The sequence below is a fragment of the Aythya ferina genome (genome assembly GCF_964211825.1).
Source record: "Aythya ferina genome assembly, chromosome: 7".
In the NCBI taxonomy this organism is placed as follows: Eukaryota; Metazoa; Chordata; class Aves; order Anseriformes; family Anatidae; genus Aythya; species Aythya ferina.
This window is the reverse complement of record NC_140302.1, coordinates 18,449,639-18,477,088: the sequence shown is the minus strand read 5'-3', so window position 1 is coordinate 18,477,088 and position 27,450 is coordinate 18,449,639. Positions and strand designations below refer to the sequence as shown.

The following is a 27,450-nucleotide window of genomic DNA, read 5'->3' as shown; positions in this document are numbered from 1 at the left end:
AAAGCTACCCACTTCTTTCCCATAGTTGCATTTGCTAAAAATATTCTTTTGTAATGTTTCTTAGAATCCATGTATTTCTTAACTAGCAACATCCCTTTCTCATCTGTCTACTATATATGGATGATGGACAAAGATCATGATTAGGGGCTTTTCTGCTTCTGCTTTATTACCTTGATTACAAGATCACCAGATAACTAATGCTGCTAGATAAATATGCTTGATGACTTACAGGTGTGTGGGAACCTTACATGCCTTAAACATGGATGATCAAGAACTGCCAAGCCATCAACATCTCGCCGGTGTTCTTAGAAACTAGGATTTAATGAGTCAGAGGAGCTCAAGTAGCAGTCCAAAGACATTTGTTCTGAAGTTCCTCTACTGCCCTTAGGAGCAAAACCTATGAGATTCATATCACCTTTCAACTCTTGTTTTAGTCATTTACTTTCGTGCAAGACCAGTTCCACAATAGGTTTGAAAGAAGTGGCACTTGTCTCTCCCAGTATGGCTTCATGGTGCTTTTTTTGTGAAGATACCTGTGAGGAAATCAGACGGGCCCAGCTCAAGCCTTTTGTCATACAGCCAGACATGCATATCCCCAGGTGTTTCTTCCAAGTTTTCTTTTTTGTTATTATCTGCAGACAGCAGAAGGGTGCTGTACAGATGGGCCTAAAGACATAGGATGCGCTCCAGTGAGCTTATTGTCTCAGTGAAGGTGAGATAATGAAGAAGAGTTTTCGAAGAGGGTGATTTTTCCATTTCTTCAGTTAAGCAGTTCAGGACTGAAAGACTACACAGGTTTGTTCACTTTTTTCCCTCTGTCTTATCCCTCATTTCTCCATAGTCCATTGTTGAGGGACTGCATGCAAAGGACATAATGACTTGAACCCGTTGGCTATGTGGAAACCTTAAACAGACAGCCTTGCCTCTGCGAATGGCAGCCTTATTTGGCAAAAAATAAAATAAAATAAAAAATCCAGAATTTGAGTCCTAGAAAAGAAAATGGTGATATTTGCCTAAAACCAAAAAACATATGTATTGCTTCTGAGATTTAACACTTTTGAAAGTATAGTCTAAACAGGGTTAATAAAATATTTTTATCAGGAGCATGGAAGCACCATACCTATGCATCTGTCTTGCATGAAACTGAAAGAAAGGCTGTGAAGATAAAAGTACATTTTTTAACCTTATTCAAATTCTTTTTTTTTTTTTTTCCATCAGATGCTTAAAACTTGCATTTTTTCACGTCTTTTGCAGTTACTAGGCAGTGTTGCAGACTTATTTTTACCATGTGTATTTTGGTGTACTCAGCCTCTGTGATTGGGGATGTGCACACTCATACTTGCTTTTATGAGTTTAGAGCTAATCTCATCATTTTGAAACTTGAGTCATGTTTTGTGTGTATCAGAGGTTGACAACGTTGAATTGTAGTTGTTTAAAAAAAGTGGGGGACAGTTTAGCTTCTGAGTAATACATCCAGTAGTGCTTCAGTGGTACTTGGGTGACTTGAATTGGCATATTACTAGACCAACCTTATCCTAGGTCCTAGTCTGGACTGTGGAGATGCCATAATCTTTCACTTCATTTTAGTAAATCTCAGGCTTGTCAGTGATAGATTTGTAGTTCAAAAGAGAAGGCACTGGGGTAGCAGGGAATTGCTGGGAAGAGGTAGAAATGTCATTAAAATGTTCTTCCAAGGCCTGATTCCTGTGCTTTTTGTTGGGTAGCTAGGTTGCTGTCAACATGGGGTTTTGCATTTCTCTTGTTTGAGTGTTTTGTTTGTTTCCCCTCTGGATAATTTAATGTCAGCTTAACCTAGCGTAACAGGAAGCTATCTCAGAACCAACCAATTTAAGCTCCCTTATGTTGACCTTGATGGGTGGTTGGTCTTTGTATTGAGATGTTTTGTGGTTACTACACCCTGTTACTTCTTTCTCTTGATATTAGGTTAATAGTTTTCTTTGAATGGTTTTTGCCATTCCATCTGGTTTTTGTTAATAGCTAATTTTGTTGTTGTTTCTTGTCATCAGATTCTCTCTTGCTGTCTAATGGAAAATTAATGTTTTATGACTCATTGGGGTGCTTGTTTTATCTTGATTGCCGTTCACTGGTTAGCGTTATGACTTTGAAAGAACGATGCTCTTCCCCAAGGAAGCGTTTGTCTGTCTCAGAGGGGTCAGACGAGTTTGAAGAACCAGATGTAATACCTTAGGCTATTTGAGGCACCAGCTCTGCTTTCAAATCCAGTCTGGGCCGTTGTGGTTAGGGTAATAATCCGTGCGTTTTCTGTCTGCTTTGTCAAGGAACTAATGTTTCTGCTAAATTTTTTTTGTAATGCTTTCTCCTCCCATAACTGTGGCCCTGCAACCCCTATAGTCTCCATGAGAGCACTGACTGTGCATTGTTCTCCCTAAAAATATCCTTTGTTTGAAGTCAAGTTAATCTCCCGACTTCTGTCGAATCCCCATTTCCAAAGTTATGGTCAGAGTCCAGAGAAGGAGTTGACTCGCTGATTGTCTGTCTTGTAGCCTGATGTAGGTATTACAGTTGGTCAGAAGCTCTTAAATGTAGAAATGGTGAGCTTAGCTGCAGTCATCATCCCTGAAATGACTTACTGAATGGAAAAGCTTGGAAACTACTGGCCTCAGTGGTGAAAGAGTTCACAACTGTCCGTGTTGATATGCATCAATCCTGAAGCATGAACTTCGGTGGTGTGCAATTGTTACTATACCCCATCCTTGCTATATAAGCATTTAGCAAAAGAGAGCCTGCCCCCATTTGACTAGCTGGTTCAGGGTGCCAGTGTATTTCAACTGGAAGCATTTTTGCAATGACAAGACTTACCAATTTTTTCTTATAGCTGCAGGGCTAAAAACACAATTTGTACTTCTAAGGTTCACAATTTAGCACAATGCCTGCACACAAATGGCAAATACACTGTAGACAAGAAAGAAAAAGTCTGTCCATAAAGCTTATTTTGATTGGAGGACTAACACTGGCTGCACAGGACAGGGAGTTTTGTGTGGGTATAAGTTTCTGTTGCACCACGATTTTCCTGGCATACCTGCATTTATACAAAACAAATAGAACAAAGGCCAAATTTCATATAATGCCATAGAAAAATCAAGCTAAGTACATGCAGTGCTATTCTAACACAAAAGCAGACCTGTCTCTTTCTCTCTCTTTGTCCATCCTTCCCCAAAAGGCATTTTAAAGGCATTTCAGGGAACTTTGCATATTCTGCAAACTCAGTCTGGAAGAGCAGTGGGAGCTGGTGTTGTTTTCCCAAGGTATTCCTGAGAAGCAGCAGCTGTAGGATGGATGTGAATGTTCTCTTTTCAGTAGCCCGTTAACTTGAAAGTGGGCAAGGTACAATAGGGATAAGGACACCTCTTGGGTGGGAACAGCTGGAAAGGGAAATCCACATTGATCGTTATTAGATATTTTCCCCTATCCCATGAAGAATCCCATATAAAGCATGCCCTTCAGTCTACATTTTTTTGATGCTTCAAACCATTAGTAGCTTCTGCAACTTGACTTTCATCAGAAGACCTACATTTCTCATACTGAATTCAACAAAGAAATGTAATAGTTGCCTTGCCATAAAAAAAAAAAGATTGTTTCTTTTTGTTTGTTTTACTACTTCTCAATTGTATTGATCGTAGGCTATATTGCTTATTGCTTGCTCTATCCTCCTTTCACCTTTTGCTCTTCTGTTTTTTTATTTAAGAGATTTCACTTTTGCTGTGCCATGCCATGTAGCAGCTGCTTTTGATTTGTGGAAGCACAAGCGGAAACCTTCTCACATGTCTGACTGCAGGGAAGATGTTAACATACTTTTAACTGAGAGGAAAAGAAAGGTGAACACAGATTATTTGAAATGAAAACAGAACATCTGCAATATCAAGAAGTGTGAATTTAACAAGGAGGAAATTGTGAGGTCATGAACAGCACTGGGAAGAGAATTTAAGTACACCTATTGTAACGCTAGCATTTTTGCAGGTCGTCCTCCGTAAGAGAGGCTTCTTTACCATTTATAGGCATGAAGTAGTTTTACCGTCAGTGCTTTTCTGAGGTGAGGTCTGAATATTCTATACCATTCTTTTCAAATGGCAAACTTGAGATTCAGAAAGGTTTGGTATCCAAGGTCATTAAGGTTTGACCACAGAAAGTGCATCTCCTGGTTCCAAAGCCTTGCGCAGTGGTCATCCTAACCCTTGCTCTTACTCTAGGATTCTGTCTGGGATGTGGTTGAATGAGATCAACTGCTCTGTCATCGTAAATCAGCAGACATTTCAGAACTTCTCTTTTGAGATAGTTTCTTTGACTTATATTTTACTGTATCATTTGGGATTTGGCCTGGTTTAGAACTTTTTTTTTTCCCCCATAAAATGAAACAAAAATGTAGTTTGTAAGTTTATATATACAGTATACATATATACAAACACACGCACCTGTGTGTATATATATACATATGTATTTATTTTAATGCATTTGACATTAAATACTCCTGGCTGCTTTTACTCATACATAATAAACCAGTGTCCATCCCTCTTAGTGTTTGTTGTCTGGGTGTTGTAGTCACCTTTATATTTTCTTGTATTGGCTTATAAGCTTTCTGAAGCTATTGAACCTTTTGCTGTGTTTTATAATGCCTAGCACCAGAGTCCTGCTCTTGAATTTTGTTCTTTCTTGAAAGCATCATTTGAATTTGGCACTGTTTTCTTATTTCTAAATTGCATCCAGATAGGGTATTCAGTCCTGCTAGGCCCTCTGGCATTTGTAACTCTTGATAGTGATTTTAACTCTGTATCATTCAGGGAGCAAAACTCCTGCTTCTGTGAGTATTTGTTAGGAAAGCATATTTAACTGGAAGCCAAATCTAATGCTTCACCTTTGAGGAGCGTTAGCTAGCATAAAAATAAAATCCTCTTGGATTTAAAAATGATTACAGTCCTTTTTGCTAAAGCTTACAGGAGTTCCCTTGTACCCAGGATTAGATCTTTTGAAGACAGCTACGTTTCTGCCTGTAATTTCTTGATACAGAAGTTGCACTCCTTTATATAGTATTCCTATACCCTTTCATTGTGTAGAATTGAAAAGTATTTCCAATTTGTTTACCAGCGGTGACAGGAAATGACACAGGATAAACGAATGCAGGCAATACAGAGACAGGAGAAAATGTCTGGTTCATGTGGTTGGAGCTGCAGCTAAGAAGAAATAAGGGTAATAAAAGGCACAAAGAAACAGAAAATTCAAGTATGATATGAGCTAAGATGGTGCTGGGGCCAGTGGAGGTGGCTGAAGATGCAACTGATATGGTCACGGGTTCATTTGCTTTTCTGCTTGCTATAGCTCATTGCTGATGAAGAATACAAAGCAATGCTTACTTTCAGGCAGTGTTTGTGTGGGCTTTGCTGTTTCTCACCCTGTCACTCTCAGAAGCAGCTCCTATCTTTTAATCCCCTTAAGCCTCTAGTCTCTCACCAAAACATGGCCCTCCTGGAATGTAATCCTCTTACTTCAGTTCCACAGTCACACTGGTTATGTATGCATGCGTGGGAGCGTGGGCAACAAGGGTTCTGATTGCCAAAGGCTGAAAAAAACAAAATATCGGTATACCTAGATGAGGATTTCCAATAGAACTACTGTACAAAGTACTGTGTATTAGTCTTGAATCCCAAGATCCCAAATTCCATCTTTTTTTGGAAAAGCCTGTAGCTGCCTTGTGTTGTGGTGCCATGATAGTTTTACACCTTTAACAAAAAGAAGGCATCTTTTGAACGTTACTTTATTATCTATCTATATTAGCCTCAGTTTGCTTGCCTCCCTGTGTGGGAATAAGGGCATGGAGTACCACCACCTGCGTTCTCGAGAGCTATCGTGCTTAGAGATCCGAAGGCTGTTGTACAGCAAGGGAAGTGCAAGGAGAATTTGGGATCACATTTACAGGTGAATGGGACAAGCAGTGTAAAGTTTCAAGGAGGAAGACTGGTGGGGTGATTGAGACCATTCTTCTGATTTCAAGGAAGAGCTTAATAAAGTGTAGTTGGTCTTTACCAGGTGGCAGCTCTTCAGGCAGATCCCAAAGTCTGATACCCTATGAAAATCAATGCCCTGACGAGTTCTAGTTTGGAGACTTGTGTTCTGCTACTGAGAAAAATGAAAGAGATCTCAGTGACAGTCTCCTTGCTTTGGCACAGTTTCACTATACGTAAAACTCACCCTGTGCAAAAGTACTATGCAAAATACATGCAGTGTTGTGCCACACACCTGTTAGAGGGCACAGCTGCTGCCTGTGACACTAAGAATCATTGTGTGTAGGTGTAGGACAAGGAAGGACAAATTTTAGAGGGCAGCAAAATTTCCCTGTGTCTCGGGTTTCTCAGCTACCAAGTGACCATTACATTTGCCTACTTCAAGATACTGGTATAGAGTGTAAGGGGCTGTAAATTGCAAACTGGCTTCAATTTCTCTCTTATAGTTTATCAAGTTGTTCAGTTCCTATTTTGAGCTGCTCCCTACTGCTGGTCAGCACTAACCAACTGCAGTATTTCACTTTGGACAACAGTATTTTGCAGGAAAGGTGTTAAACAAGAAGCACATTCATTCTGTGCTGAAGTTTCAGCCCAGTGGTCCAGCCTGATTTTCATTGATGATTTGGGTGTGTTACTTCAAGCCATACTTGTATTATGAGAGGTTCTTCCAATTTTACACCCTCTTCTTGGTATCATCCATTTTGTCCTCCAGGGTGCTAGTGGCAGATGTTATTGACAAACCCCACAAGAATAGTGTTGTGTTGTGTTTTTTTTTTTTTTTTTTCTGATTGTGTTCTTAGAGAAAAGGCCATTTGTCCCTTTGAACTCTTGCTTTTGTGATTTACCGTTCTGCTCTACTACTTCGTTCTTAGCTGAAGGACTAGACTGCCTGTTTTACTGGTTTTAGGAGCTTTGAGGTTTTTTTCTTCCCTTCCATGTGCTGAATGAGAGCTCACAAGGGAGGCTTATTTAGAGCCTACAGGGAGCATTTCAAAGGAGCCACAGGCTTTTTCCAGACCTTGTATTTATATATCCCCATCTCCCTAATTTGAGGATTATTAAAAATTCATCAGTTAAGTTTTGCAGATAGATATCATAACTGCAAGGCCAAACAGTACCTTGTGACCTTCCTCTGATCTGTTTTTCAGTGGGTACCCTTTCAAGGTGCCCATCCTTCCTGCCTTTATCTCTGAGTGGATTTCAGTTGTTCATGCGGCTTGTTCTGTTCCTGGAATCTCTGCTTGCTAGTCTCAGGTCTTGCCTGACCTAACAAATAATTTAATTAATGAATTTCCTCCTGGATGCCTGTGAGAAAACAATGATTTCTTCAAAACAAAGCACTTACGTATAGGATTGTGATAGAGAAGTACAGGGCTAAAATGCAAAGGACCCAGTATAAACAATATCTAACCCTTAGTCTTTCCTTGTAAATTTAGATCAGTCTTGTTCACCTTTTCTAACTGTCTGTGTTTGGAAACAAAGAACTGGGAATCTCCAGTATGCAAGTCTGAATTTGGACCAGGATGTTCTCGAGTCTTCATGCTTTTAGGTCTTTGTATTTTGGAACAAAGTCCACTTGTTCTTGCAGGTTGCATCCACATCCCATGCTGCTGTTTCATCAGTCTAACTGCCTGCACTGCGAGGTGCAGCTCAGCAGCATCTAATACTTGCCCCTGCTCTTTCGCCTCTCCCTGAGGTGGTAATCTGGCCATATCATCTATTGCATCTTATAAAGAATGACTATACATGATCTAATTTATTTTTTTCACTGCGTCCCTGCTGAAAGACCCATTTAAAACTAAAATATCAGGAAGAATTTTGACATCTTGTTGATGTCTAGGTAGGCAATATTGTTTGTCTGGGTTTTGGCCTTTAAGGAACATAAATTTACAAATCAGCAGTTATTTATTCTTCAACCTCCTGGAAAATACTTGAGTGGTCATTGCAAACTGGAAGGATAGTATTCTCATTCTGGGATAATTTTATCTTTTGTATCTTCAAAAGTAAGAGAAATCAAAAAGGGATTAAAAAAAAAAAATATACACACACACACACACACACACACATATATGTAGAAGTTCTCAATCAGAACTTTATTGTAATGGGATCAGTAAACACTGTCAGTGTGATCCCTGGGGCATAAAAGCTTACAATCCAAGGATCCTACCCCAAGCATGAATCCTCTCTGCTGGATTCTAGAGCCCATGGTGAGCCCCTTCTTTTATTGTTTGAGTTTCTCATTAGCTCAATTACAAGCAGAGAACCTAAGAGAAAACTTTACATCCCTAGCAGTCAGACTTTATGTATTTTTCAGAAGGTATACAGAAATGCCTTTAGCCATTTAGCAGTTCCTTGTGCTCTTAAAAAAAATTGCTTCTAAAAACTACAAAATGTATTTTAATAAAATCTATTATCTTCTACAGCAACTGCAGATTTCATAGATGTGCAATATGATTTCCACAGATAATGAATGTGTACAGCAGTGAACAAAGAGAAGATTGAAACTAATTTTTAAAACCTAGCTTTGGTGGGAGTAAATTTAAAGCAGTTTGACAAAAGCAAATCATATAAGCTAATACACTTTTTCTGAAAACTTTGCTGCAATTTCCTGTGACAAAAACTGCCCTAGCTCAGAGCTCTCGGGAATGAAGGACAGGAGATTTACTGTGAATATGAGACTTATTTATAACCCTTTCCCCTTAGGAAATAAACTTTAGAAAATGCTCTGTCAGCTCATGTGCAAGAATGCAGTACGGTCCCCGATAGGTCAGGCTCTGACAGCTGCAGCTCATTTTCTGTTTCATGTGAATAAATGCGAGAGGCAGAGGAGCCCAGTGAAGTGAATTGTTTAATACTACTCACATAATACCAGGATTTTTGAGCTGATGCGCATGTGTTTCCAAAAAATAAATTCTGAAACCAAGCAGGATTTTACTGGAACTGGAGCATGAGAGCTGAGGAATAAGAATGAGTAAATGTCTTCAGTTAAGTGGAAAAGCTTCTATTTCAATAGGCTAATGGCCCTGAGATTTTATTTTAGCAGAAAATGCAAGCGTTCCTGGGACTGTGGTGATAAATTTAGTTCTTACGCAGCTGCTGGCATTCAGCTCGTTCAGCAGGCACACAAAAACCTCAACCCTCCTCATTAGACTGTGACGGCTCTGAAGTTTCCCAACTGGGTGAAGAGCAGTGCTCTTTTTGAGGGCTTCCTCTGCAGCCGGCAAGTTTTATTCGTCTCTCGTCTGATTGCCTCAGACAGTCTTCCGCTGTAATCTGACATGACGATTTTAGGATGACAGTGATGGGAAACGAGGACGCCTACACGGAGCGTCCCTTTCTCAGTTACGACAGCCCTACACAGAGATGCTTAGAGATGCTCCGAGCACCATGCTGCCTGTTCACACCACCTGCTCATAAAACTTCATTCCTTTGCTTCCTGTTTGTTGGCCTTTAGGTTATCTGCCCTGCCGTGCTGGGTCACTGGGCTTGTCCCTGCTTTATTTAGCTCCGTGGGCTGCAGCACTGCTCAGTGTTAGCAGTGCACACGGGTATGTTCCTGTGTGGGGTTCCTGCTTCTCCCAGCTGAACGTCAAGCAAACATAGATTTCCATGTGCAAGGTAAACACGTCTTTTTCTAGCTAGCTCCTGCTGCAATTTCTTTCTCTGTTTCTCATACTGTAAGGCAAGTCAGTATTTATAAAGTGCTCTAGGTCCCAATATGCTAAGGTATGCCTTATGCCAGTTGCGGTTTCTGAAATACTTTTTTTCAGATCAGGCTGTTGGTCATGGCTCAGTTCAAGTCTCCCTGAAACCAGCGGGATTTCTTGTTGGCTTCAGTGGGACCACTATATCTACGTGGAGAGTTGGTTTGTTGCATCTTCCAGGAAATAATGCTTGATAAGCCACAGCAAGTGTATGTGCCTTAGTCTGCAATAACTGGCTTGCATCACCTACTTCCTGGTGTTCTGCTGAAGGTGTGGGACACAGCTGTGATGTCTTGTTTCTTAGCGGCATGTATTTTCTTCATCTTATTTATTTACTTTCTCTTTCAATAATATATTGCTTCAGCTGTCCTCATATAAAGGTTTGTCTATATTGTTCACCCCAATTGTTGCTCTGAATTCTGCGTTTCTGCCATAATATATCTCTGTTGATATCTGCTCATATCAACAGAGGCTGATCTCCAGACCTGATTGCATTATTGGTGGAATTTCCATCAACTTACATAAAGCCATGATTTAAACTCTAGTGACCATACGCAAGTTGGCTTGCCTTGTTTTTTATCCTGGTTTTAATACATGTATTCATTTCCACTCATTCTTTCTCTGTGCTGGCATTTTGTTGGCCGTGTTGACTGCTGCTACATTTTGAAGAGAGGAAATACCTGTTAAGGTCTTCTTTTTCAAGAAGCACTACTGCTGAATACAGAACGAAAAAAAAATGCCCCTGACAAAATGGGGATGATGATTTTGCTTTCCGTGCCTTCATGGAAGAATATCCGTTTATTCTATATGGCAATACCATCTCTTTTTTCTTCAGTAACATCTTTAAACAAAAAGTTGACCTTCCTAAACAAACAAAAGTCTCCTGTAGGATTTTTTTCATCGTGTTTTCTTACTCAGAAATGGTAAGCGTAACTCAGAGGCAAAGTATCAAGAATTTATAGAATCTAAGTCTCCAGAGCACTTGTCTTCCTCCCAAAAGATTTCTGTAATCAATTTTCATTGGTGAGCATAAGCTATTGTGACAGATGTAGGAGAAAAAGTGGGAACATGACGTATGTATATCCCAGTGATCAATATCAGTAAACTGGATAGCATCAGCTATTAGGTAGGCATGGATCTACGTGATGTTAACTGATCTGCAGATAGATGCTGAATTCTTGTCCTGCTCTTACATCAGGGACCAGTTTAATGAGTGTTATATATAGGAACAAAAAACAGAACACATCAAAATTCTGCTTCTTTTTCTTTCCCTACATTTTTGTTATTTTTCCCCTTGATATCTTGGATGTGTGGTGATATACTTCCCCTTTCCCTGCTGTATGGTTGGAAGGTGGATTGGCTGGATTTTCTCTTATGAGTAACAGGTCCTGAACATCCTTTGCATGACGAAGTGCCAGAATATCTGCTTGCAGATGAACAATGCAGTATTTCTCAGTGCAACCCACATTTACCAGTTTCTGAAACTTGTTTATTTGTGACTCTTGGGAACTCAGCATTCTGAATTCCCTTAATGTTGCTAAATATGTTGATGTGTCAAGTGCCCTGACTGTTGTTCTGAAGTAAATGAGTACAGGTTTTTAGGCTACAGAAGGAGTAAGTACATTTACAGCATGTTTTATCTTCTGGGTGTAAGGAGAGGCTACTGTGTAGCCTTCTCTGGGCATGCACTGCTTGCCTGCGTACCAAAGCATCAGGCTAGTCCCAGGCGAGACCAACTGTGCTTACCTGACGATGTGATGGGTACGAAGTGTTCTTGAGTCACTGGCTGAAGTAGCCTGCTGCACCTAGAGAGTTCTTTGCTTTGTTCCTTGTGTACAGGGGCTGTGCTTTCAGGAAGGAGAGGGTAGTTTGCTGTGTGTGTGTGTTTGGTGTAGGTTTTTTTAGTTATTATTAAGTTTGAACATTAAAACCTTAATGTATGTGTGTGTGTTCATTCACAGGCGCACATATATGTTCTTAAAATGATTGGGTGTAAATAATCAGTTGCTGGCATGATTAGCTAGGAGCTCTGAACTGATCGCTTGATACAACTTTTATTAGCAGACTTTTGCTTTGAGGTTATTGTTCTGCGGTTTGAATGTACTGCCATTTCAGTGATGAGCATACCTTTTCTTTCAGCTTAGAGTAGACATCTTTCCTTCCAGAGAATCATTTTCCTTAACTAGTTTTGAATTACTTATGTAAGGATGGTTAAATGTGTTTTTTCATTTGTGTGTTTTCTCTTAGATAATATTATGCACGTACTCTTTCACCTTACAAACTATCATTAAAAACAATTTGCTTAAAACTCTACAAAACATCACAGGTCAGATTTTTACAAGGATCTCACTGTAACCAGTGTTTGGCTAAATAACTTTATTGGGTTCTGTAGGGCCCAGTTCCTCATTTAGCTAAATTTGTGTGGTTGTTTAACACTGAGTTTGAAATGCTGTGGTTCAGAATATTTTGCAAACTGCACTAATAAAAATGGGAAGATGAAATTTCAGGCAAAACCAGGCTGGTATGTAATAAGTAGGTATTACTAAACAGGGCTGATATCTACAAGTTCTCTTTCAAGAGCTTTTTGTTGCATGTTTTTGGCCATATCATGTTAAATGTTGCCAAAAATACCCCAAATGCTTTCTCAATGTCATTTTTGGGAGGTTCCACAGGATTAGCAAACTGTGCAACTGAGCATGGGGAACGTGTGGTATCAAGCATGTAAACAACTGAACGTACAAAGCTAAGTAGACACTGAGAAAGTCCACCTCTTCTGAGAGTTGATGTGGGCTGCAGTCTTCCTGTGTCTGTTGGCAGCTTAAGAAATTACAAATTATCAGTTGCCTAGGGGTTTTTTAATTTGTGAATGTTTAAAATTGTCAATTGCTTTGGCATATTGACATGTTTAGTGTACCATGAGAATTCTGGTAGTTGCATTAAGTGCATTTAATCTACAAAAGACAGTATGTTATCCCTTTTAATCTGTTCATAATTGCTGGCTTCTTGTGTTTGTATCCCTCTTTCTGCTTTTAAATACATGAAATCGTTTGAAATGGCATTTTCACACAGGTAAGCTTAATGCATATTGTTTCCATTACCATGAAGGGTGTATATTTTAGGATCAGGTCTTCTGTAGTTCATATAACTTGTTTCCTGAGGGAAGGATTCATTTTTATGCATTGCATCCCATAGACATGCATCCATTTTAGACAGGTTGTCTGGCAACAGCAAGATAAGAACATCCATAAACATCTTGGATGCCAAACACTTTGCAGTTTACTTTTTGTTGTAAATTGGGCACATGGCATATGAATGCACAAATGGATGTGATGTTAGTGAAACATAGCAGGCTTATGGTCTCGTGCAGAAATGAAAATTTGTGCTTCCAGGCCAGGCAGCCTCAGCTCAGCAGAGGTAATGTCCAGAAGTAAATGCGACACAGGAGCAGAGATGCAAGGCTCAGATGCCATTATTTTAATAGCTGCATGCAAAATCATTGATGAACCTTGATGATACCTGATTATATTTCATAGATTAAAAAAAATTTGACAGGAGGAAGGACTAAGAAGTTTGTCAAGCACTGGCTTTATATAAACTATTAAGTTTATTGCTTTTCCATGATGGCCTGGTGACTGCCAAAGAAATAAAAGGCATGTTCATTTGATATGATGCAAAATACCATTTCCTGCAGAAATAATTAAATGTTAGGTTCTGTCAATCACAAGATCTAGTGCTGACAGATCTTTTGTCATTTAACAATCCATCAGCTCTGACAAAAGAAGAAAGTAATTCATAAAGACATTTCCCATTTCTTTCCTCTCATCGTAGGCACTTTGGACAATTAAGTGCATGTGCTGATACAGTCGATGACAATAACAGCCCCCTGCATGAACTAAAAGCACATGTTCTTTGTACTTCCTATATCCCAGGTGTAGGATTGCAGTGCAAGATTGCATAAACACTGGGAGAGGTTGCTTAGAAATCTGGTCACAGTTATGAAACCTGAAACAATACCTGGGTGTGTGTGGCTGCGTACTTATAGAACAGCTGAGCATTCATGCTCTTGTCATGGTGCTTGATAGAAGAAATGAGTTTCACTCTTGGATGACTTGCAGCTTGACTGTGGAAGGGTCATTCAGCAGCTCAGTCCTGAGTAGTTTTGGAACACAAAATCCAAACCATTTCACAATTTTCTCCTTCTGTCCTGGCAAGGGACATCCAAAGCATTTTTCTTTAGGGTACCCACTTGCTAAGGCTGCATTGAGTCTACAGCTGAGTTTGGAGAAAGGGTGGTGTAACACATGGGTGTTGTGAGTGCACGAGAGCACCTCTGGCTGCTTGAACTGCTGTGAAGGAGTGGACAACCCTCCTGGCTCAGGCAATAGGAACGAGTGCTTTGGGGTTTGCATGGCTGTGTGAGTTACATAGCTGTTGCTCTTATTGGAAAACAGGTGCATTATAGTTGGGAAGCAAGGGTAAAATAACTTAAAGTAACAAGTATGGGAGACAGGTGGATAGGAGGGGAGTGGCAGCTTTGAGGTCTCTGAAGAGAGGCAAGCCATTTATGCAAGAGTAATTGAGGAGGGGTGGCAGAGGGAAAAGGAGCTGTCCAGGTGGAGGAGGCAAGGTGAAGGGTCCTGCAGGGGAACAGATGTGAGCTGAAGTAACTGTAGAAGGAATAAGACAGCTCTGCTGCCACAGTAGCGAGTGAATTCAAGGAGAAGAGAAAGAAAGGAAAGTTGGGAGGGGAATTCAAGCAATGGCAAGCAACTGCATCCAGAACTTAGAAAAACGTGCCACGGTAGGAACTGGTAGCAGTTCTCCTATTTGTAATTCATTTCCTCCACTCCTGCTTTCCTCTTTATTTCCCTGAAGCCTGGCTCTTATGGGGACCTCAGAGCAGCAGTGGGCAGTGAGCGACTTGTGAGAAGTCTTTGCTGCTCTTGCAAGCTTTTACTATCTGGATGATGATTTTTTTTTTTTTTTTTTTTTAAGTGCCTGCGAGGTAGTTCTATTTGAGTAGGATGAATTTTGAAAGGCAGGTTTCCCATTATCCCATGCAGAAAGACTGATCTGTTTAAGGAGAACCACACTTGCTTTGAGTGGTGATGACTGTGTGGTCCATGCTGGCAGATGCTGAGTTCATCCTGAGCTTTCCATTCAAGTGCGAAGACTAATGCTTTTGCAAGAAGGAAGGATAGCTTGTTTGGAGCTGTAATTACTGCACTGGAATGTGTTTTACTGTGCAATGAAAACATATTGGGAATAGTCTCTGAGTACCTTTATTTGTTGAATAGTGAGAGGAGTAATGTCATGGAGACTTCGCCTTTTCAACTCCTAAGTCAGTGTTAATTTGTGAATGATCTAAAAGATCCCAGGATGAATGTATTGATGATGGTTATAGTGTGAAAAGTGAGCTTTTGTTTGCTTGCATTGAGCCTGTCATTAAAATACATCCATTGCAAAAGCTCCATCTATGGCTTTTCAGCTGTTTTCTAGCTTAATGACTGGAAAGTGTATACCTTATCCTTAATGTACTGCAGCATGGAAAACACCATCAAGTGCTGTCTCTATGTAATATCTTCCACAGTATATATATATTTTTTTCCCTTAAGGATAGATTTTTATTATTTTATTTGTAAAAGAGAATTAAATGGTATAGCTAGACCTCATGAAACATATTACTTAGAGGTGTTTCTGTTGCTCTTTTTTTATTAAAAAATAATCTTTTTGGTTCTTTGCAGAAGTTGGAAAGAAAAATACTAAGAGCATTCAGTGGAGATGCTGTTTGAGTGGTCATAGTGAACTGGAAATTGCTGTTACACGATGAAACTCAGTTATTTATCTGTTTTCAGCCCACCGCATTTTAAAGTCTGGGTGCATGTAAACTGGGAGAGTTGGAGCAGCTGTTTCAAAAAAATGTTAGAAGGTGGAAGAAGGCAGGGCTAATTGGTGACCGAAGGTTGAAGCAATTTTAACCAGGTGAGGGAGTTGCTTGGTCATTGATAGGCCAACCTAACTGAAAAGATTGTGTGTGGGTATTTGCAAATCCATGTTGGATCTGGTAGTGGCTGTTGTGTCAGTTGTCATTCCTTCAGCACATGCCTGAGTTGGTGCTCCTCCTCTTTGCCAGTACAAGTAGCCCTTAAGAGGACAGAATTTGTCCAGTCTGGGCTAAGACTTCAGTGATTTCTTGTTGACTTTATGGACATACCTGTTTTATGTGGTAATGGAACAGAACCATAAAAAAACATTTACATAGCCGAGTCCTTTAGAAATATCTCAGATACTTATATATGTGTACGTGCACTCTGTATAGAGGAATATTTTATAAGCCCACTTTTTGTTTAGAAATGATTACACATGCAATAACAATACCAGCTGTTCCCAGTCATGTACTGACTAGGACCTCTGATAGGTACATAGCCAACAGTAGACCAATAAAGATGATACAAGCATCTCTCACACTGCTGGCATCCATCAGATAAAATCACAGTGCTGGGAGCAGAGCAGAAAGACTAGTTTCTGCGGCACGGCTAAGAGTGTGTTTGCTCTGCATCACTCACTGTGTTGTGCAAATACAGCTCTTGTCCTCCAGCCTCTTCAGAGTTACTGAGTTTTAGCACATGCTTTTCAACACAGGTGCCTGTGTAAGCTCAACCGTGCTCCCTTGCAGGCATTTTCTTCAGCTAGTAGCAGTATTTGGGGAGTGTTGAGTTAATGCAAAGAGCTCGGCTCTGTTTGATTTTTGTCTCCAGGAATTTCACCTGCAAGTCTTTGATGTCTAGGGCTGGATTTCAGACTGTCACCTGCGTAGGGCTCTATGCGTTGCTTCAGGCAGAGACTTCTTGGCCGCAGGTCTCACTCTTCACTACCGTTTCTTCTTGTCCCACATAGCTGAGCTTTGTTTACCTCCCACACATCCCTGCAAGGCCAAGCACAGCCTGCTTCCCCCAGCACCTCACACGCAGGCAGTGACAAATCTCCGTGCTTGCCAACTTGCGTTGCTCTCTCGTCGTCATAGCTTGAGAACACATCCCTGCCCCCCTTCTTTCTCCTGCATTCTGTAGCTTCAATGAACTTTTTTTTTCTGTTGCTATAGTTACAATGTCTTTGATGAAATTAGCTGGGTCCTTCCCTTACAGTTGGAGTCAGTTCCTAGCAGTGCTTCTTCTGGCAGGAGCCCAGTCCAGTGTTAGTCATCACAGAAGCATCATGTCTGTATTCTTTGGGGGTCTTTAGCTGTTTGTTTCTGTTCCAGGGACACTGATATCCACATAATAAAAGCTCATAGTCATCTCTCAAATCAAGTTCAGCATTGCAGGATGCAGATCTGGCATTCAGGTCAATGGTAATTTAGGCCACAGCTACACCAGACCTTACATCGGTCCTTGCTGATTTTTGATTTGGCTATCAGTCAAAATTTGTCACTTCTCTGTTCTTCTGAAAGAGTATTTCACTGCCCTTTAGGTACTCAGACTCCTACAGATAGAAGATTTCAGAACACCTTGTCTGCTTCCTCAAATTTTTAAAGGAGGAAGTGCAATTTATATCTGTCAACCACGGCAGTGTCCATGACTGTGCGGAGAGGCAACCAGTGTTGTAAGATGGAGCCTTCCTGCTTTTGTAAGCATATGCAGAAATTTTTGCTTTGCTTTCACTTTTTCTCGGCACAGAGTTCTCAAGCTGCTCAGGGAGTGTGCTGTAAGGAGAAATGGCTGGGGGTGCAGAGATCCCAAAGTGTGGGGGTTGCATCTGGGTGCCCAGCCACCCAGGCAGGCTTGATGCAGGATTTGGTCACTGAAGGTGACTTGAATTGTGACAAATTACAAGCGTAAGATCTGAAACCATGTGTGTTTTATCTGAGCTGACCTAGAAGCAAGTGCAGTTGGCTTCCTTTTTTTTTTAAATGTCCCCGTTTGTTATGTATGCAGGACTTCTGTTCTTAGTCTCTGATCTGTTGGTGCCAGAGAGAACTGGAAGAGGGTGCTATCAAAGCATCTCTGTTAGGTTCCTGAAATACCAGATGGAAGGGTGCACTTCTAGAAGCTCTTAGCCAGCACAGAGCCCATAGGAGGAAGTAGTAAATGTGCCCTGTTTCGGGAGGTTTAAGTCTCAAACAGCTTTTCCTCCCAGCTTCACAGAATTAGAGAAGCATTGATACAGATCAGTAATGAAATGTTATGACTGGCTCTGTTTGTAATATTTTTAGGAGAACGTTTTTGTTGTTGGATTTTATTCAGAAAATCGAGCAACAAGCCTTTGCAGATCAGTTTCTAGGCTCATACCTGTGGAATAATCACATCCATTTGCACTGATGGTAAATTGATGTTCAGAAAGCAGGAAGCCATAAAGGATGAAATATTTTGGTGAAACTTGTAGTTTATTTTGGTAGGAGATGTTTGTTATCCGTCAGGGCTTGCATAGTGAAAAGTAACAGATATGTTCGTCACCGACTTCAGTTTTAAGAATTGTGGCTTTTGATTTCCATCTTGTATGATGTTTCCAGCTTAATTCTGAGTTCTGTGGTAGATAAGAAGTTCCTCAGTAGTTCTTGCTTCGTCTCCTGAAATGACATGCATGTGGTTATTCAGAATTGTTTCCAGGCACCACTGGGATACTTCTGTTTACATCACTGGAATGTTTTCTTTAAGCAAGAGCTTTCAGTTTTAGTGGTTGGATGTTTGCCTTTAGATCTCGATGAGGCAGGGCTGAAAAATATCCTTTCCAAATCAGGTGGCATCTGGGGAAGGAGCTCTGCAGTACAGATAGAAGAGGTCATTGTTCTAGTGTTTCTCAGTTTGTATTTGTCTTGCCTATTTGATTTTCAGCAGCGTAATAGCTTGTTAAGCAAACAAAACAGCTTAGTAAATGCGGCAAATCAAGCTGATGTCAATAGAAGCAACATCCTTAAAAGTCACAGCTGTAAGACTTTCTCCATAATACTTGGTTACTAATACCAGGTTTAAAATATCCTCATAACTGTAATTTGTTCCTTCAATGATCTTCTTCTTCCTCTTTCAGAATGAGAAAGCTTTGGGCCATTCTGTGAGCCGCTCCAGTAACATCTCTAAGGTATGTTCCTCGATATAACTGTCTTTGATAAATTTGGGGATACTGGGTTTTCTTTCATTTCAAAATTGGGGTGGTATATTTTAGAGCGTGACCAGTAGAAAATGCTGCTCATGACAATCTGTAGTTGATAGTCACTCTCCTGAAACAGTAGAATCCTCTGGTGTTGTGCAGATTGTCTTTACAGGTCAAATGAAATGGAAGCTACAGTAGGTTTTCTCTTTCACACTGTCAGCCTCCTTAGCTCAGTAGGAGCAAGATAGATGGCACATGCCTGAGATTTTATCTTGGGGAAAAAATGCTCCAAAACCATCAATCGAGTATGTTCTTTTTTTTTTTTTTGCATAAGCTGTCCAGTGTAAGACGCGTATAGCAATATACCCCATAATATGTATTGGATACGTTCTTGAGAATTACTTATTGTCACTTCAACATTGAATTATATTGCTAGTGTCATGACGTGCATTGCTATTAGGTCATGGCTATGTAAGTATTTTGAATTGTTTGCTATTACAATCTTGGTCTTGTGAGGGAAACATGATGCGCTGCTCCTTGTAGTCGCACTTCAATATAACAAATGGAGACCTCAAAAGCACAGTTGCTTTGTTTTTTCATCAGGAAAAGAACGTCTTCTGTCCAAGACAACCTATGGCAATAACACACCCTATCCCTACTTCTGCTTAACAAATAAGAGGACTTCTAATTAGCTGAAATCTAATTTGCTTTGAGTTTACCTTTTTGCTTGCATGAATACAATTGTTTAAAGCCTTCACGCAAGCAACATTGTTCTGGCTGACCAGTATTTTTCACAGGGTACATAAACCTTATCCCTTCTGTTTCACCGCTGTTGCTGGTAGTAGTGACTTCTAATGGCAGACTCAAATCACTTTATGCCATTTGGGTACTTCGGGATATGTGAAGCGATTTGTGCCTATCTGCAGCAAAAGAAACAGTGGCTGTACTTAATTTATGGTTTATATGGGCACAGATAACTTTCACTTTGGAATAGAAAGGCAGGATTACTCGATGTCTTAAATAACAAGCAGGGCAACTGGCTGAGTGCGTAACATTGACCAAGCCAAAGGTGTTGTTATTGTGGAGTGATGTAGGACTGCATTTTGCATTCAGCTTCAGAAAATGTGTATTCACAGGATTTTGAAGTAAATATCAGGTGAGTATAACTTTTTATTTGTACTTTTCTGAAACGGCACTGTTGCTATTCCTTCTTGCCCTTGCTATTCTCTTCTTAGGGATCCTTACTGTTAGTTTTTTTTTTCCAGGCATTTTTCATTAGAAATTTCATTTTTTTTATCAAGTATCATTATATTTTTTCTTCGTGTGTGTGTGAAATTCAGCACAACAAGCCTTTTGGCAGCAGCAGTTTCATTCCCATTAGGTTGTTCTCACAGAGGAGGCCAGTCCCAGCAGAAGCAGCATACGCAAAGCTGGCTGCACAGTTCGTTCTTAATTCATCAAGAGCTGGTGGCGTGGTAGTGCAATGGGAAGGACCTTGTACTCTGGCAAAGCTCTCCCTGGTGAATGAGATGCCAATATTTGCATTCTTCTTGGAACACTGAAATGTTCAAAGTGATTGCTGCGTGTTGCAAAAGTTCTCAAGGGGATCTAAAGTCAGCTTTGCCAGTTCAACTTGTGAGAATTTTTGTTTCCAAACATGAGCTTCCCAGAGGTACAAACATTCTTGCTGACCCTCTGTTGCCTGTGTCTGATCCACAACCACTTCACTCTGGAGGTAGCTCCTAACAAGGGCAAGAGGTGGAAGTCCTGCCGGTGAAATCAGTCACCTGTTTTGCCTCTTCCATCTGAATGCTGCCTTGTGCATCCAGACAATTCAGTGCTAAGCTGCAGTAATTTATTTTGCAGTTCACCACTGGGATGGCTGTCACAAGCAATTTGTGGGGCAAACCAGGAAGGATTATAGTAGCGGGATGCAGTGGGGAATCTTGAGTGTGTGAAACATTTTTCATTAGTTCCAAGGTTTAATATGAAAGTGCCTTTTATTTTTATTTAGAATAGTGTAACAACCTAGAAAGTAATTCAGGTTGAATACATGTAGAGGAAAACGTCGGGCAGTGCTTGGCTGCCTATATAGACCTTTCTAGAATCCCCAGAGCTTGCTGACACTGCACTATTTTAAAAAGAACCATTTAACTAAAGTTGAGTTTCATCAATTATATGCTGCTTTACCAGATATGTTGGGGTGTGTGTGTGTTTGTGTGTACAGAAATAATGATCACACTTTCTGCAAATGACTGTTTCAGCTGTTATTTTTTCCATCCAAATCTAGCTTACAGTGTAGCAGAGCTGCTACAAATGCTTGGTGCTGGCACTTGATTCAAAGCCCTTTCTGGTGCTGCTATGTCATTATGAACCTGCTGTGATTATTACTGTGTGTCTTTCCACTGTTCTCAGTTGCACAGTACAACCTGAGTGGAAAGGATTGAGTCAGAACTCAGCCTCTAGCCAAGAGAGGATGCTGTGTTACTCAGTGTGACCAAGGAAAGGAGTCAGTGCCCTTGGGCTAAAAGTGATCAAGGAGGGAGGCAGACAGATGGTGCCACTGAAAATAAAATCAGCTGGTGAAGGTAGCAGGACCTCTCCGAACTTAGACCTCTAGTGTTGGGGCCAGGTGGAGCCCTCCCTTGGGAGGAAGGGGCAAAAGGCAGTCCTCCAAGGGGCAGATGCTAAGAGAGGCTGAAGAGACACTGGTACATGCGTCCAGGCCAAGAGAAAAGAAGAACATTTGGCTGGGGATGGAGGCCAGAAGCAGCAGAAAAAGAAGTAGGGGATAAGATGTAGGAGGATCTTCATATGGTGCTATTAGGTTTTATGCAGTCTGTTGCACGCTGGGGGATGTGGCATTCCTCCAGGCCCTTCTTTGCTTTTCTGGTGTGTATATTTCAAACATTCTTTTTAAATCTGCTCCACAAGAAATGTTTGAATTTGTGGAATCTCTTCTATGTTTGTTTTGAAATTAAAAAAAAAAAAAAAAAAGTGTTGGAGGGAGGTTGAATTGATTCAGTCGTGGGACTCGGGCAAGGCACAATTCCAAACTTGCCCTGTTCAGGAGCAGTGACACTGATTGAAACATTGCTGGCTGGCACACAACTACACAGTCAAGGTTCAAATCTCAGCTGCATACCCTAAGCCAGCATTTTTGTCAGGAAGCCACCATTCATTAGTAAGTACCTTCATCATACAAGCCACACAGAAATAATTAAGTGTAATAGAAGTTTCATCCTCTAAATATAGATAAAATTGACCCTTAAACGCAGCTAGTCACAGAGTAGCTAAAAAAAAAAAGGATTTGCATAGTATTGGTAATTCACATCCTCTGCTTTTAAATAAAGAAACTGAAAGAAACTGTGCTAACGAGCACAACTGGGGTCAATAACAAAGCTGGGCTGTAAACAGTTATCCTGATGTTAGTGATATTGTTTACCTTTAAAGTGTCTGATAGGCCCCGAAACTGATGACATGATACAGGGAAATGTCTTAAGGTCATCTGCGTACTGTTCCTGTCACCTGATTGCTGTGGAGGGCTGATTTTAGCATAGTGAGGAAGCACTTTGTAGTCTTATTTTTATAGCCCTCTGAGAGGTAAATTTTGAAAATGTTAATACTGGGATCACAGCAAAGGAATCAAAAGTATGCTCCTTAAAAAATGTAAATGCTTTTGTCTTTTCTGAAGGCCTGCATAGCTTTATCTTTTGAGCAGAAGCATGCTGTAAAGTATTAAATTATTCTTGGGCTGAATGGCAGCCAGTGCAGATGCAAAGTGGTAGCCTAAGCTTGCTATAAAATTTAAAATCCATTTAGGCTGTTCATCAGCTTGGAACAGATTTAGGAAAGCATATGAATACACACGTCCACTGTTGCCTGCAGCTTTGATGGATTCAGTGAGCGTTTGCCCATAGAAAAGCAGTCCGGGTTTTTCAGTCACTGGGCTTAGCTGTCCTGTAGTCTATCAGATGACCAGGGCTAGCTGAAAGGTCTGCTGCTCAGGTACGTCGGTCTGGGGGGAAGGAGGAATAGGGAAAGAGAAGTTGCTTAAACAAAATAAATCCTGATTCTGTTGAGCTGCTAGGGATAGGATAAGGCAGGAAGGAAAAAATGCCTGACATGAGGGGTAAGGTATACTCTTTTCCCCACTCAGAAGAGAAGTAAGCTTGTGCTGGGGCACAGTGCAGTAATGTTGGTAGGGATGTAATAGTCTCCTTCTGCTGTGATGCCCCTCCTGGCGCCAGATTCTTACTTCATATAAGTGTGAAGGGAATCCTGTGAAGGAGAAACCTGGAAGAGTTTTCTTTCCCCAGTCTATTCAAGGTATTTTGAGGAAGCTTTTATAGTTGATGGGCTGTTTTTTTTTCTCCCTGCAGAATATGTGTAGTTGTTACTGTTTTCAGTCAACTTTAATCCTGTGCTATAGGCAGGCTGAATTATGCCTGGGGAGATTTTGAAAGGATAAATAGCCTGCTTTGTGTTTCCTACAGCTCTGATATCTCTAGGAAAAATTCCTGCCAGAATTCACCTTTAGAGTTCTTGGGGAAATGTGAGGAGAAGCTGACTACACCATTACTCCTAGTTTCTAGATGTAATTTTAGCTCATGTAGACCAGATGTTACTGATGTTTGATCCTGACATGCTGGTATTTAGAAAAGGCTTTCAAAAACAACATGCCATCTAGGGCTGCCCACCCTCCACAATGCCTAGCCTGCATGTAGGTAGCCTGTTCTGGCCACCTCAAATGCCAGGTTGGTTGCACAAGTAGCTGTCACTGTCCCATTGCACTGCTGCATGGGTGTGCTGGTTCAGCTGGAGGCCTCCTTTGTCTCATGTGCAGCAAAGCTGCAACATCTGTTCCACAAATACGTGCCGGAGACTACAGCTGCATTGCACTTCTGCAGGAGCCCTCAGCCAGTGAGTAAAGGGAATGCAGTGCTTGCTGAAAATGTACAAACACAAATGCGTCGCATCCTTGTGAAGTCGGATGGCTTCAGCAAAGCAATTATTTCTGCAGTGACTCCGATGTAATGATGGATGCATCTCTTGGGTTTAACTGAGACTTCCCTGCCTGCCCTCAGCCCAGGCTCGGGATCTGTCAGGCAAAGCTGAATTTTGCCAGTTTGGTTGAGATGAGGCTGGGGCAAAGGAGCAAGCAGAGAATGGTACAGAAGTGGCCCACAGAGAGAGAGGATTGGGAGTGTGTGGTGGATGAACAGTTAGACTGGTTGCTCCTGTTGTTTCCCTCTTAACACGGGGAAAAAAGCAGAAGAAACGTAGCTGATAGGTAACGCAGAGGTGAGAGCTGGGTGTTTGAGCAATGGCTGTATTGCAGAGCCTAGATCATAGCTAGCTGCAGTCTTTCTTGGCGTGTGGTACAGTTGTGTAATGTACAAAATGGCATCCCCTTCTCGAAGAACAACAGATTCCCTGGGTCTCTTCGTAGATGTCGTTCAAGTACCTGAAGAGTAGCCAGGTTAGCTATGGAGTGTATTGCAGTGGCACTTAGGGCCTCTTTTCACAAGGTCCCCATCACTGTATGGACTGTACCTAGATCCTGCCAGGGAACAGATATAGGGTGGTGGTTTCTGGTTTCCATGGTCGAAGTTAAGGAGGCAGCAGAGCCTGGGGCTTTTACTGCCTTTGGAGATGCACAGTGCAAGATAAGTGTCTGCCATGTCCACATCTAGTAGCAGCCTTGCCTTTTTAATACATGTTTAAATGGGGTCTGCACAAGAGAGATAAAATAGCTCTTCGGTAATGAGTTCCTCTAAAATACAGCAGACGATGACCATCCCTCTGATTCTGTCTTTCTTCTTTTTATACCACATTGATCACTGTGATGCGTTAATGCCAGCAGAGATGAATCTGATTCAAACACAAGTCCCTGTGGCCCACTGCAGCACTGTGATGTCCAGCTGAAAAAACATCACCGTGCCGAGGCTGTGTGGGGTGGGGAGTAATGTGGTGGGGCTAGGCCTCTTTTGTACCTGGGGCACAGACAACTCCAATGCAGTGGTGATGTCTCTCCTTAGCCAGCAGCTACCATGATTATCTGTGTCTCCTTAAGCCCCCGGAGGACCTGGTGGTCGCTGGATTTGGCTCAGTGGAGATAACTATCACTGTCCTCCCATTTTATTATTTTTTTTTTACAGGGAAGAGAGGCAGACAGAAACAGCTGCAATGGTCTGGTGGCACTTGACACATCTCGTAGCATCAGTCTTTTTGGCAGCAGGTGCAAGCTACCTTTTGAAGCTTTTTATTCCTTTTTTTTTTTTTTTTTTTTTTTCTAACTCAGCAGGAGAGTAGTTTTGAAATGGGTTCATCACAGTGTAAAATAAAGGCAAACCTATAATCAAAACGCCAGGTTGAGATTAGGGTTGTGGAGTGTTGGGCTGCTTGCTCTATTGTTACATTTGTATTTTCCTGAAGCTTCTTGTGCTGCAGTTCCTCATGAGCGGAAGATTTAAGATTGTGCTGCTTTTCTTGAACTCTTTGTCTGCCTTAACATCAGCTGTATACCAAAGGAGAGGTATGATCCATTTTAAAATGTGTGTAGTGCTTATTATGTTAATTGCCGGGTCCTTAGCTAAGCCTTCTAGGTGATTTTGTAGGACAAATATTAGGGGCACAATGTTATTCCTATTCATGTGGCACCAAGAAATAAGGTTTGCAGGTATGGGGGAAACCCTTTCTTTGCTTCCTTCAGACTTTCCCTCAGTGGAGAAAAATACACTGGACTGAAGTTGTTTTTTAACTTTCTATCATCAATAAGTAATGTAATTACGTTGTTAAAATGTGTCAGGCCCTGCTCTTTAAAACGAGGTATAACTACTAGTACAAAAGCACAGCCCAGAGTGAGACGACAACAACTATACCCAGAAGTGACATCTCAGGTAAGCAGGTTGTTTGCGAATGTACCCAAGCCCTTGACATGTTCACTGTGGCTGACTTCAAAGATGACAATTTTTCTGAGGCAGGGTGGGGTGTGTTTTTTTTTTTTTGGTGTGCTGCATGGGGTCACAAGTAGGTAATCAGAAAAGACCGAGTTACTTTACCGAGAAATCACAGTTTGCAGGATAGGGTGAGAATGAGGACAACCAGCTATGGCTGCACACACACATGCATATTTATACATATATATATCTTATACATGTAAGATATAAATATTTATATAAGGTATGTAAGATGTATGTATATCTTCTTGATGGCAGCACTATAGAGAGCTGTAGTCTTCCAGGGATTTCTGCCTTCAGAATTATAGTGGTTATCCAAATACCAGTGCAGAGGGCCGCACTGTGACCTCACTGAATTGCATTAGATGGGAATGTCAATATACACAATTAACTATCTATTGACCTTTATTTCTGAGCTATTTTAGGCCACCAGTCTGGCTGTACAGGATAACTCTCTAGCACATATCTCCTAGGGCTTGTCATTGAAGCTGATATTCACCCAGAGTGAAGGGCATGAAAGTCCACAGTGATTCAGCAAGTGATTCTGGGGTTAGACGGGTGAAATTCAAGCTTAGGATACTTGTCAGAGAATGAGCATGGCAGAAACTCCCTATCATAAGGAGTATTTTAAAACCTATTGCTGCTGTCCACGTCATAAGTAGCTAGTTTACCCAAAGGTGCTACCACCTGGGAGGATGCTTCTGATGCATAAAGGATGATGGTAAAGGCTTTGATTGCTTATTTTCTCAACCTTTTTAGAGCTAAGCCTTGCATGGGAGAGCTGTCAGTGCTGCGAGCTAGCTGGATCCACCTCTCTGCTGCATTCTGCCATAACATCACCTCTTCTTTGTCCTGTTCTGGTCCAGGGATGCTGGTATTTCTTCCTTTATTCTTTGCTGTGGCTTCCTTACTTCTTGGGCAGCAACTTGCATTTTTTTTTGTGTTCTTCTCACTGTTAGAGACTCATTGCTGTAACTAACTAATGTTCCTCTGGCAAGTGAAGCCAGGGAAGTGACTGACGTTAAACAAGCTCAGCAAAATAAGTGGTTAGTTTGGCCTTACCTCAGTATCCTAATCTGATCTGCAGTGCAGCTGTGTAAATAGTTTCACGAGCGAAAAGTATGGGAGGAAAGGAGGGTGGGAGGTACGAGAGACTGGAGGTACACTGAACCACGGCTGTTAGCGGTAGCCACAGCTTACATCAGCTTCAGCTGAGGGTGGGATATAACTTCCTCCAGTACCTTGTTGTTCCAATTTGTGGTGCCTTTCCATGAGTGTTATCTTATGTTCATTTTTTGGCTGCATTTGCATTTTGTCTGAAGATGGAGTAAAAGACCTCCTGTATAAGAGAAGCAGGAAGATAAGAGGAAAAGGAAAGTTGTTTCACATGTGTGTTTGTGTATGGGTGGTTTTTTGGTATGTTTGTTGGTGTTTTGGTGTGGATTTGTGGTTTTAGTTTTTTGTTTGTTTGCAAGCTATTGTGAACAGTGCTGGCATCTAGCCACAGAATAACAATCTTGAAATGTAAACAAAATTTCATAATTTCTTGCTTGTCCCAGCCTTTTGATTTCCCAAGCAGTGTGACTTTGACATTCTATCATGGTGACAGGCATTTGGATCAAGAAACAGGTAACATGGGTTTGGAAGGGAAATTTTGGATTA

General features: G+C 41.1%; 1 protein-coding gene across 8 annotated transcripts in view; it reads left to right on the top strand.

Moving 5' to 3' along the window:
• Positions 1–27,450, top strand: part of MARCHF8 (membrane associated ring-CH-type finger 8) — a 94,058-nt gene that overhangs the window by 50,159 nt on the left and 16,449 nt on the right. For 6 of the 8 annotated variants that reach the window (XM_084526086.1, XM_084526080.1, XM_084526079.1 and 3 more), the window contains one exon: positions 18,764–18,814. In XM_084526086.1, the coding sequence (XP_084382212.1) occupies positions 18,764–18,814 (51 nt within the window). Of the gene's footprint in view, positions 1–9,265; positions 9,654–18,587; positions 18,665–18,763; positions 18,815–27,450 lie in introns of those variants that run through there. The other 2 variants (XM_084526084.1, XM_084526081.1) reach the window with 2 other exon arrangements.